We start from the raw sequence: 12,928 nt of genomic DNA, 5'->3' as shown, positions 1-12,928 counted from the left end.
TTCTACGAAGGTTGAATGGAAACCAATACCTCCACTTTGTTAATTGGATTTGGATGGGAATATTTTGAAAATCAAATGCAGAAATAATCCTTAGAATGTGAGTCTTTAATTGCCAATATTCACTTTTCCACATAATCACCAGCCAATGGGATACATTTCTGCCAACGGTGAACAAGTTTTCTGAAGCCGTCATGGAAGAAGTCGACACATTGTTTCTGCAACCACAGCCTCACAGTTCTCTCAACATCTTCATCAGACACATAATGATATCCCTGCAGATCGTCTTTCATTATCGGGAACAGATGGAAGCCAGATGGTGCTAAATCTGGACTATATGGAGGATGCCGTATGGTGGTGAGATTCAGTCTCTGAAGTTCTGCTGTGGTGGCACATTTATGAAATGTGTGGTTTGGCATTGTCATGCTGCAGGAAAACATTCCCTTTTCCTTTCGGACCTTTGTTAGCTGTCATTTCAGAGTTTGCAGCTCTGAATTTATTGTTGTTCCATCTTCAAGAAAATCAACGTGGATAACACCATCTACATCCCCAAATACTGTGGCCATGATTTTTCCAGCTGAGGGCTGCCCCTTGAATTTCTTTTTCTGGGTTGAGTCTTTGTGTCGATATTCCATAGACTGACGTTTCGTCTCCGGGTCATAATGGTGTAAAAACATTTCGTCTCCTGTCACTATTGAATGGATAAAGGCGTCACCTTCACTCTCATAGCGCAAGAGGAGTTGCAAGTCTGTGCACTTTCATTTCACGAGTCAGCATCTGGGGTACCCATCTTGCACAGATCTTCTGATAGCCAAGCAAAACAATAATGTGACCCTCACATTCTTGTGAAATGCCAATTGTGCTTGCAGTTTCTCTCTGAGTGATATAACGATCATCCTGAATCAATCTGTCAACATTTTGCTTGTGAAACTTGGTGATTGCTGTCACAGGATGTCCAACTCTTTGTCAAGCAGGTCAGATGTTCCCGGCTCAACATCTTTAAACTTACTCGCCCAACAATGCACAGCACTCACATCAACGCAATCACCATAAACTGCTTTCATTCTCTGATGAATCTCCTTTTGGGCGACACCTTCTGCTGTCAAGATTTCAATGACTGGTTGCTTAAATCATATTGACCGACCATCTGCACAGGGTTCAATACTTTACACTGTAACAACACAATCATTCAATGCTAAGGCTTCCTGCTAACTGGAGCTGTAGAGAAGAGGCTATGGAACAAGCCAGACCTGCCATATACCAATGCTACCAACTGTTGAAGAGTTATGAAGGGGGAGGCATTACTTTTCAGTCAACCCTCGTATCACATATGAACTGAAGTTGGCATAGAACATATCTTTGACTTCCTGTCTCTCTTACACCTTCACCGCTATTCTTTTCATATTGTTCTCTCAGCAGGTGGACTCCTCTCCTCCTGTGATCTAACTGACCTGCCACTCCATTCCGATCTCTCTCAGTCACCCGTTTTAGTCTCTGAGGAAGAAACAGAACAGAATTCAGAAAGCTAGAAATAGTTTTTATATTATTGAGTGTTCCTATTGGTAGAACTTAGTATTTCACCTCCAAAAGGTATGTGCTGGACAAATAATCTCTCTCCTTGTAATTTAACAAATTTTTAAACTGAATTTGCCTTTTGATACAATAACAGCTTGCATCCCTAGTGTTGGGAATTTAAATATTTCAGTGAAGCACACAAACTGCAGACTTATTATTGTATATGCATATTACATGTCCCGGCACATGAAAACGAGGACAAAGAATATGTACAACCCTTTGAAATGGGGGCAGCAGAGGGGATGGACTATAAAATACCACATGGTATTTCATGTTTACATAAAATCTTCTTTTTACACTTCAAGGAGTGGATGTTGGCCTGTTCCAAATCCAAAGGAAATTAACACAACTGTTGTCTCCATCTCTTCAACCACCATTCTATACTATCTTTTCCAGTAGCATTAAAATGTAATGGCTGCCATGGCAGATGCTCAGGTGGCATCTTTCGGATGTGATTATATTACTTCTTTGGTAGTGCCTAATCTGTTCTGTCATTGTTGTTTTCATGTGCAGTTGCTGGTTTTATGTCTTCACTCGCCACTCTCTCAATGTCAGTCCGAGAAGGGATCTCAGAATCATCATCTAAGCTGTTTCAATACTTTATTCCTCTTCTGCTAATTTGCAGATAGGCACAATTAAAAGACACTTGCACATAAGGTTTTGGCCACAGCCTTCACAGAAAAAAAGAAACACACGCCATTCATCCACACAAGCAAGCATCTCATGCACACATGACCCCAACTCCGGCTGATTGGGCCAGAATGCCGTTGGAAGAAAAGGAACACACACCATTTATTCACACAAACAAGCGTACCTCGGCACACATGAATGCCAACTCTGGCAGCTCAGACCAGAACGTCAGAATGCATTCCGAGCCGAGCTGCCAGAGTCTGAGGTCATGTGCATGTGTATTTTTGTGCATGTAATGTGCTATCTTGTGTGGCTGAATGGTGTGTGTTTCTCTTTTTCCGATGAAGGCTGTGGCTAAAAGCTTATGTGTAAGTGTCTCTACATTGTGCCTGTCTGCATCCTAGCATTTCGTATTTACGGTAAGTAGCAACCTATCTTTTTGTACATTGTTAATAACAATAATAAGAGCCAGACTAGAAATTCAGTAATCAGATCGGTGGGTCAATTAAGAGATGAAAAAAATATTATAACAGAATGTCATATTGGGATACAAGCAGAGTAAATTTAGAATCTGAATAGTGAAATTGTAAGAAACTAATTTTAAAAACCTAGTACTGAAAACAACTGTTGTTAGTTGATCTGGACACAATGTCACAATGTTGCAAAAGGCTTGTAGAAAAGAAAATCTAAGACACAGATGTTGTTGGAGCAAGGATGACAGTTACTACTATACTATACAGACTGTACAAGTGACAAATCTATGTAATGCCTTGTTATTTTGTACCTGCTACATAGCAAATAAGTCATTTATTAACAATTAATATGAAATAAAAATTGTAAATTAGTATTTTAATGATGATGTGTCTCAAGTTTAACAAATTAAGAGCCAATTACTGTGCAGTTATTGGCATGTGTCACATATTGTGATGTTTCATGATTTAAAACACATGCAATTCCCAAAGGAATATTTCAGACTTATGATTTCAGCAGCAGAATCAAGTAGATAGCTTTCAGTGCTTGATTTTTCTCATCAGCATCCACAGCCACACTCCATGTCATTACACTTGATGAACATCTCGCACTGTTTCACTGTAGGATTAGTATCTGTAAGTGATCCATGAAATCTTTTGTTTCTATGAATCTAATGGTGTAATTCATACACTGTAGTATGTTACTGCTGTGATATGTTTATTTGTTCTTAAAGACAGATGATTCTTCCCTCAGAACCTACTGTGAAAAAATATTCGTGTGTTTCTTGAGCAGCTCATCAAGAAATAACCTTCTACCTACCAATCTACATCCATACACGTACTCTGCAAGTCACCCTATAGTGCATTATGGAGGGTATAAGGTATGATGCATGATGGAGTGTATCTTATGCTCATACCTTCGTTAGCAGCCAACAGTGGGGAACAGAGTCAAATGCTACCTGGAAATTTGTGAATATGGAATCTGCCTGTTGCTCTTCATCCATGGGTCACATGACATCATGTGAGAAAATGGCAAGCAAAGTTCTGAACAATCTACACTTTCTATATGCCCACTGATTTGTGGACAGAAGCTCTTCTGTCTCAAAGAAATTTATTATATTTGAACTGAGAACATATTCAAGAATTCTGAAGCAAACCAATGATAAGGACATCAGTCTGTAATTTTGTGGGCTTGCTCTTTTACCCTTCTTATATACAGGAGTCACCTGCACTTTTTTCCAGTCACTTGAGACTTTGCGCTGGGCCAGTGTCGTAGAGTACTCTATGTAAAACCTAACTGGGATTCCATACGCACCTGGCAACTTACCCCTTTGTTCACAACTCTTTCAGCTGCTTCCCTTTGGCAGGGATGCCTGTTACTATTTCCTCCATACGTGGTTCTGTAAGATGGTCAAATGATGGTATGTTATTGCAATCCTCCTGTGGAATGATTTCTTCAATACCAAATTTAGAACTAAGGCTTTCCTTCTGCCATCTTCTACTGCCACACCAGACTTGTCAAAGAGTTACTGGAGAGAAACTTCAACCTCGCTTAATGATTTTACGCAGGATCAGCACTTTCTTGATTTCTCTGCAAGATCTTTTGCTAAGGTATTATGGTGGTCATTGTTGTACGCTTCATGCACCAATCTTTTTACAGACACGTGAATTTCTACTAATTTTTGGATGCCATCATTCGAACTTTTTTTTTTTTAACTGAGAGTGTAACCATCTCAGCTTCCTCAGCAGTTTCTGAATTTTGTTGTTAAACCACAGTGGATCTCGGTTCAAATGGCTCTGAGCACTATGGGACTCAACTGCTGTGGTCATCAGTACCCTACAACTTAGAACTTCTTAAACCTAACTAACCTAAGGACATCACACACACCCACGCCTGAGGCAGGATTCGAAGCTGCGACCGTAGCAGCAGCGCGGCTCCGGACTGGAGCGCCTAGAACCGCACGGCCAGCGCAGCCGGCTAAAAGTGGATCTTTACCATCCATAATCAACTTACTCGGCACATTATTCCCCAGGGCATGATTTACAATCCATTTAAACTTTGCACCTCTACATCTGTCATACTGGAACTAAGTGAAGTCCATTTATTTTCTAAATGGGATGTCAACAACTATTTACCTGCTCTTTCTGGCAAAAACATTCTCCTAGCCTTCTTATAGGCTTATTCATTTTAGTAACCTTTGTAGTTGTGTTGACATCACGGTCACTAATCCATGTCTCTGTACTGACACCACTGACAAGATCAGACCCGTCTGAAGCTACAAGTTCTAAAATATGCCCATAGCATGTGGGCTGACGAACTAGCTGCTCAAACAGTTTTCAGAAAGTATGTTCAGAAGTACTTCACACGACTGCCTTTTTGTACCACCGGCAATGAATCCATAGATGTCCCACTTTATTCTCAGTAGGTTAAACTTGTTTGCAATGAATACCACATGATCTGGGTATGTCTGCACTGCTGAGTGTAGGATTTCTTTGAATGAGTTTCAAATTGTCATGGGAGAATTAGGTGGCTGGCAAAAGTATCTGATAATTAATTTTAGCTCACTTACACTAGTTACCAATTAGAAATTTTGTGTAAGTCATGTTGTATCTCCTAAAGTCACTCAACAATGACACCTTTCTGAAAACCACAGTATTATCAACAAACAGCATCAGATTGCTGCTCATCTTGTCTGTCAGATTATTTATGTGTAAAGAGAATTAGGTCAGGCCCTAAATTCAAGAGCCGACTGGTGTGGCCAAGTGGTTCTAGGTGCTTCAGTCTGGAACCGCGCAACCTCTATGGTCGCAGGTTCAAATCCTGCCTCGGGCGCGGATGTGTGTGATGTCCTTAGGTTAGTTAAGTTTACGTAGTTCTAAGTTCTGGGGGACTGATGACCTCAGATGTTAAGTCCCATAGTGCTCAGAGCCATTTTAACCTAAATTCAAGAAATTTGTTACAAATACTTCAGCAATTTACTGCTAAAATTTTGACAGTCTAAGTGTCTTTACTTTGTATGCAATCTGATTTTGCTCTCTGCGTATTGACTGGTGAGCATTCATCCACGATTGTCAAACTATCATGTAGCTTAAAAAGCCCCATGTGCACTCCACACCTACCCAAGTAGCTGCTTACATTGTGTAGTGCACTCCTGACCTATCATGGGCAGTCCTACAATTCCCCATCCCATATCGCAGGTCCAGAAATCTGCTGCCAAAGCCATCACAGAATCAATAATGCCTTTGATTGAGACAGCTTCAGTTCAAAAGACCTGATCAATTCTTGAAACAAAGCTGCAAACTGTGACACCCTATCCATCCTAGTAATAATAGCATGATAATTAACTATAAAAACACACACAAAAAGCTAAATACATAATATAAGGGGCATTCAAAAAGAAATGAGCCGAAGTATGGAATGCGCAAAACCAGTGACAGGAGGGTAATATCGTGGCGTGTGTAACGAGGGGTGGTTCCGACGAGAGTGTGGAAGTTCACAGCCTGTCAGTAGAGGGCACAGTTGCACGTCACGTGACTACACAGAGCTAGCAGTAGCATGCACCAATCATATAACACTGCCAGTCGCATTGCAAACAGTGACGAGGAGGCATCAAAAGAAGAGCAAAGAGGTGGTGTTCATTTTCTGACAGCGGAAGGAGTAGGAGGAACGGACATTCATCGACAAATGTCACAAGTGTGAGGTGAACACTGCACGTCCCTTGCAAGGGTCAAGGCACGGCACAAGCGCTTCAGGGAAGGATGGGTGTCGTTAGCTGATGATGCACGGTCTGGAGCACCACACTGCACTAGTGATGACATCATCCAGCTGGTGGATGCACTCATTACCCAGGACCGCTGCCTGACAGTGAAAGCCATAGCTGCCGTGGTCGGATTGATCATCAGAAGTGTTCACAAGGAATGACTGCACATGTGCAAAGTGATTGCCCAATGGGTGCCCCACAGTCTTCAACCACACCAGGAAGCAAGTCGAATGGCCCTCTGTCTTGCTCATCTGCAGCACTAGGCTCTGGAAGGGAATGTGTTCCTGACACAAGAGGTGGCTGGAGATGAGTTACGGTGCCATCACTTTGAACCAGAATCAAAATGACTAAGTCTCCAGTGGAAGCATCCAGGGTAAAAAAAAAAAAAAAACAAAAAACAAAAAAAAAACACCTAGGCCATCCACACGAGTGCAGGAAAGATTATGCTGACATTCTTCTTTAGCCAAGATCGGCCCCTTCTCATTCACTTGCTGCAGCACGGGACAACAGTGAATGCACAGTGTTACTCGCAAACCTTGACCAACCTTCGCCAAGCAATCAAATGAAAAGGACCCGGCAATCTCACCCATGGTTCCATTGCAGCCCCGGGAATTTTATGAGACAGCCATTCACAGCCTTGTGTCGCAGTGGACAAGTGTCTCAACAGCCAGGGTCAATACTTCTAACATACAGGTACTGTTTCAGTAATTATGTCTCCAGGTTTATATATAATAGAGGGAAACATTCCACATGGGAAAAATATATATATAAAAATAAAGATGCTTTAACTTACCAAACGAGAAAGCGTTGGTATGTTGATAGACACAATAAAAAACACAAACACACACACAAATATTCAAGCCTTCGCAACCCCTGGTTGCTTCATCAGGAAAGATGCTTCCTGATGAGGCAACCAGGGGTTGCGAAAGCTTGAATATATATATATATATATATATATATATATATATATATATATATATATATATATGTGTGTGTGTGTGTGTGTGTGTGTGTGTGTGTGTGTGTGTGTGTGTGTGTGTGTGCGCGCGCGTGTGTGTGTGCGCATGTGCGTGCGTGCGTGCGCTTTCGTTTGGTGAGTTACAGCTTCTTTGTTTTTTATATATACACACACACACTTGACATTCTTTACCTATAGTGGCATCTACATTAATATGAAAATAGAAGCAAAAATCTTCAAACAGCCAAGATCACTACAAGCTAACTTGCCATCTTTGGATCATATGCAATACATTTCAATGAATCTCGAATGTGTCACATCATAAAAATACACATTCTCGGAATGTCTTTTTACGATGTGACATGGTCAAGATTCACTGAAATGTATTGCATAAGATCTGAAGATAGCAAGTTAGTTTGCAATCTAAATAAATACTGTAAAAGTAGCTATCTTTGTTGTTTGAAGTTTTTTACGTCTATTTTCATTCTAAATATGTATCTTACTACTTTTCTCAAATGTCACCAACAGATGCTGATGCCTTACTGAGCTGTGTGGCTGGCTGCTTAATAGAAATGACAACTATGCTACAGACTGCATAATCTACACTTTACAGTTACTAAAATGCGAGATTACACCTCTTAAATATAAAAACACACACTGGATTTAAAAAGTAAACTACAAAATAAAACATAAAAAGCTAAGTATGTAACTTGCTGCTCTACTGGTGCATCACAGATAGCAGCTGGAAACTAACTAGGTTGAAATGAATGATCACTGGCTGCTCAAAACAAACAAATGACAACTGCACCACAGGCTGCACAACAATCTCCGTATTGACTCAGAACTTCTTTAACCGTCTTATACAAACAGAATTAAACCTTGAAAGCATTTAACAGCTCACCTGACTGTAATGATTCTGCCTCTGATAGCCACCATGGTGTTGTTAGAAATACCTCCAAAAATGATTTCCTTACAATCACTACAATTGGTCTCTTACTATATCCTTTGACAAATGGATCTGTGTAATCAGTATTCCTCAGTTTATGTTCAGCCAAAATCTGGAAATAAAAAGTTTAGTACATGAGAATGACATTTTTACATATGAAATTTTCCTTCACTCTTCAATAAAAACACACACACACACACACAACAACATACTTCAATACTTTCAACATAGACGAGTACTGTACCTCGTATTGCACCCACTTCAACTGAATATTATTACTGAAAAATGGTGGAGGTGGAGAGAGAGAAAGAGAGAGAGTTATGATAATAGCTTGGAAAATGATAAATTGTTAGTTTTCCCCCTTCCTGCCAAGAAACGTATTACTGTTACAGCATTATATTTTATGTAACATTTGCTTGTGCACAAGTTCCAGACGTTCAGCATTTAAAATACTAAGCTGATGATATATCACAGTTGATAGATTAGCAGATTAGCTTACACATGGAGGCAATGACAACAGCATATCACAGAGAACAGAGTGAGTTGTCCATTATGCTTTAAAGTAAACCAGCTTTTCAAAGGGTGTACCAGGAAACTTCAGAATGACAGTGATACCTAGATGCAAATCATGTATTGTTAGTGTAAATAGTGACAAGATGTAGCATTGTGATATGATATGATGATAGTGTAACAAATGAAGAGTGCAGGGGACTTACAATTATTTGGATAAGTGAACAAAATGGCTGAGAGGCCAGACCACCACTCAACTTTAAAATGAAGAAGTAAGTTCATTTTAAAGATCAGTGTTAATCTCTCATCTCAATCATTGTCTGCTGTTCATCTCCAACCTCTTGTTGTCGCAATAATTCCCCAAACTGTGTTTGTATTTACATACCCACAAGATCATATGGTTAACAAATATTATTATCAATAAAAGTGAGCAGACCTGCATCAGTGGGGAAATAACCGACACTCATTGCTGGTGAACAATTTCAGAACATTTACCTCTTAAAACCTGAAGGAAACAAAGAAAGCTTCCAGTATGTCTTCAAGCAAAAATTTCAAAATTCAGTGGACAAAAAGCTTGCAGAAATAATGGTTTCAACTGCATAAGAGGCTGGTGGCTCAAATTAAAATAAAGGTCAACTAGGAAACTTTTGTGATAAAACTCGAAATTTACTTCAACTGAGAAGGGAAATTATAATTTAATCTGATGTGACGTTATGGAGTATCTGAACTATGTAAAATACTGAGAAAATATATGAAGGCTGATTTAAAGAAAAACAATGAGGTCATTCTAAAATCCAACTCTCCCTGAGCATACCCTTCCCTTCTCTACTCGAACCCCTCCCCCTCTCTTCAAGGACAGTCTCCAGATGCTGCATGCAGTACACTGAAGCCCTGTCCCATCCCTACCACCCTACACATCCTCATAGGCAGCACCAATATCCTCTCCCACATCTACTCTGCTATCCCTTCTCCTTCGCACCCCACGCTACTTCTGCACCTCAGCAAATGTTGCTGCTTACCTCAGAAGTAGTTGCAGTCAGGATTAGCACCTGGAGACAACAGTGGCTGTGTGTGTGTGTGTGTGTGTGTGTGTGTGTGTGTGTGTGTGTGTGTGTGTGCGTGTGTGTTTGTGTGTGTGTGTGTGAATGAGAGTTTTCTATGTTGGATGAAGGACTTAGTTCAATAGCTGACTATATCCAGCATTCTTTTTCATTGTGCTTGTCCGCAACTCTACTTGGTGAGTAGCAATCTATCCTTTCCATATTGTTGTTACCCTCAGACATACAATCATATGTATGAGCAACTATAATATTCTGGCCAACTACACTGTACTGCAGCCCTGTTGGAGACTCAACAGCATGTTGAGTGGTCACTTTAACTCCTTCCTTTATTTGTATTCACTCTAGCTCTTTTTAATATCAACTATATAAACAACTGTGTTGCCTCCTCTTGACAGTGAGGTCAATGCTTTTCTCTCAAATTCTACATGAAAATTTCTCCCAGTTATTGAGCTTATCCTCATTATTCAGGAATCATTGCTGGGCAGTGGTTCTGAAGTAAAAATAAGCATTAATGTAACACACCCCATGTGTTACATTTGATAATATGGACCAATCCTTTTAAACTGTTAGTCTGATTATAAATGGCCTTCCACAAAACACTAACAGCTGTCTAAAGCGCAGATAATCCATGGACATTTTTGTATGCAATAATCTCTTGACTATACAGACTTTAAGAATAACAAACAGCTTGCATACAGTTTACTCAACATGCAGACGACAGTTGTTGCTTGTCAGTTAACTGGAGACATTGCAAGTTTGGTGTTCAGAGATACCCAGCATCCCCACAAAACTATGTCCCACAGTGAACAGAATCATTTATCAAATACGAAAGCACATTCTTGAATGGAAGCCAACACTTACAAGTGAAAATAATTTTATTACATGAGCATGACAAAAGAACATATGGGTTTGAATTGCCTACCGAACAAAGTGCCCTCCTTTTTACACATAACATCAAAACTTTCAGAATAATAATCATAGCAAGAAGTTTCTGAAATCTTTTAGAAGTCAATATTAAATAAAAAATGGTACTAAGAGGGGGGTTGGATCAAACTTGGGATCAATTCTAAATCACCCAGTAACTAAGTGCTACCCCACACCCAATGACAAACAGGCTTTGTTGATATGTCTACATTTTTAGATGTTGCTTTAAAAAACCACACAAATTTGACAGGTTGATAGATAAAATGGAGTTACTTACCTCTACCAACTTTATCCATGGGAAATCAGCTAAAAACTGTTTGAAATCTAAATCTTCATGGCCTTCCTTGATAACATCCCTGAGGTAATGTTCAAAAAGCCTGAAAACAAACCATATGTTCTTTAATTCAATATAAACAGATGAGAGGCTTGCTTTTTGACACACAATAAAGTTTCATAGCACATGATATCTCTGAAAAACGATGCAAATCATCAACATGTCTATCAATAAACCATAAACATATTTCAATATGTGGTAACAAAACAGTTACAGTTCAATTTACACTCATATTAAAATGTGGCAATGCTTATAGTTATCATCCAAAACAAATTTAAAAAAAATCCTTTAAAAGATAATTGGTAGTATGCCATAAGCTTATTGATAATTTTTCACTGTAATTGAGGGTTTTCATTGCTTAAGCTGCGAAAACCAAAAGACCAGCCAAAGAATTATAGACCCAATCGTTGCTCAGCACCATATACAAGTGGCTTGAGAGGCTTCTACACAACAGATTGAGCCTAAGATACTGGAATCAATGCCAGATGAGCAAGCAGGGTTTCAACCTGCAAGAGGCTACACAGACCAAGTACCCTCTCTGACAACTCATATAAAGGCAATCTACCAAAAAAACATTGATTTCTTTCAGAGATTTAAGTGCAGATCAAGATGCTGTTAGCAGACATGAGCTGTTATACAAACTATTCTGGATAATTCTATGCAGCTGTAACATCCTCCTCATTGATAATACGCTTGCAGAGACAACTTTTAAAGTGGTTACCAAGGCAAGAATTAGCTCCAACAAAATATTAAACATCAGGCTGTCACATGGCTTAGCTTTCCATCAGTCTTTATATTTCTGACATGACAAATACAAAATCCAGGAAGGTCGGCTATGGAGAAAACTGGGCTGTAGTTGCACCACTTGAATCATTAGATGCCACCAAAAACAGGTTTGAGCTGTGAGAGATAGCTGCTGAGTGACTATTTTCACTAATGGAGATGGTGGCTAAACACAACTAAGATGGAAGTTATAGTGCTTCCACTTTAGTAACAGTCCAGCCAGAAGAGAACTTAATGTCAACTTTCAACAGCCTATCCTAAATATCTACAAGTCTCCCTCTCTCTCTCTCTCTCCCCTCTCGAGGAGGAGCACCTGACAGACTGCAGGTAAAATGAGGACAAATGTTAACATCATCCATAACCTGTCCAGCACCTCTTGTGGCGCCAAGGCAAATACGATTCACACATCAGCAGCTGAGCTCGTCTAATTGGTGGTGGAATACTGCGCCCCTCCACAGATTAACAGTTTGTACATTGATGTGGTACTAAGTGACACTACGTACACTATCAATGGCACAACAAAATCCTGCCCTGTCATGCGGCTGTCCTCCTTGAGCCACATATCACTGCCAGAGATATGGCATAAAAATGCCCTCCTTAGAGAGTACCACAAGATTATTCAGAACACTCAGTTACTGACACACAATGACGTAGCTGATCTACTGTAGATCACAGGAGTCAGATATCAAGAATATCACCAACAGTTACTGCTACAGAAGTGACAAAGTCAAAATTTGACTATCACAATGAATGAAAATAACACTGGCAAGAGCACTGGCTACTAAAATGTCAAATTTTCATTATCACAAAAGAGCCTCGTGGTTGTTAAACTGATCACGCAAAATATGGACAACATTATACCAAATACGTACTGGTCTATGGTAGAAGTGCTAACACCCCTCCATAAAATTGGGAAGAGAGCATCTCCAAAATGTGACTGCAGAAACAAAAACCAAACAACTCCATAAACAGTGGAAGA

The 12,928-nt window shown here is 39.8% G+C and overlaps 1 protein-coding gene across 2 annotated transcripts in view; it reads right to left on the bottom strand.

Moving 5' to 3' along the window:
- Positions 1-12,928, bottom strand: part of LOC124611148 (germinal-center associated nuclear protein) — a 279,556-nt gene that overhangs the window by 58,918 nt on the left and 207,710 nt on the right. For both annotated transcript variants that reach the window (XM_047140221.1, XM_047140218.1), the window contains exons 22-23: positions 11,110-11,209; positions 8,293-8,449 (exon numbers count right to left, since the gene is read on the bottom strand). In XM_047140221.1, coding sequence (XP_046996177.1) covers positions 8,293-8,449; positions 11,110-11,209 — 257 coding nt within the window. The remainder of the gene's footprint in view (positions 1-8,292; positions 8,450-11,109; positions 11,210-12,928) is intronic.

This window comes from Schistocerca americana, chromosome 1, assembly GCF_021461395.2.
Source record: "Schistocerca americana isolate TAMUIC-IGC-003095 chromosome 1, iqSchAmer2.1, whole genome shotgun sequence".
Taxonomy (NCBI): Eukaryota; Metazoa; Arthropoda; class Insecta; order Orthoptera; family Acrididae; genus Schistocerca; species Schistocerca americana.
Note: the sequence above shows the minus strand (reverse complement) of the source record. Positions and strands in the feature narration are given on the sequence as shown.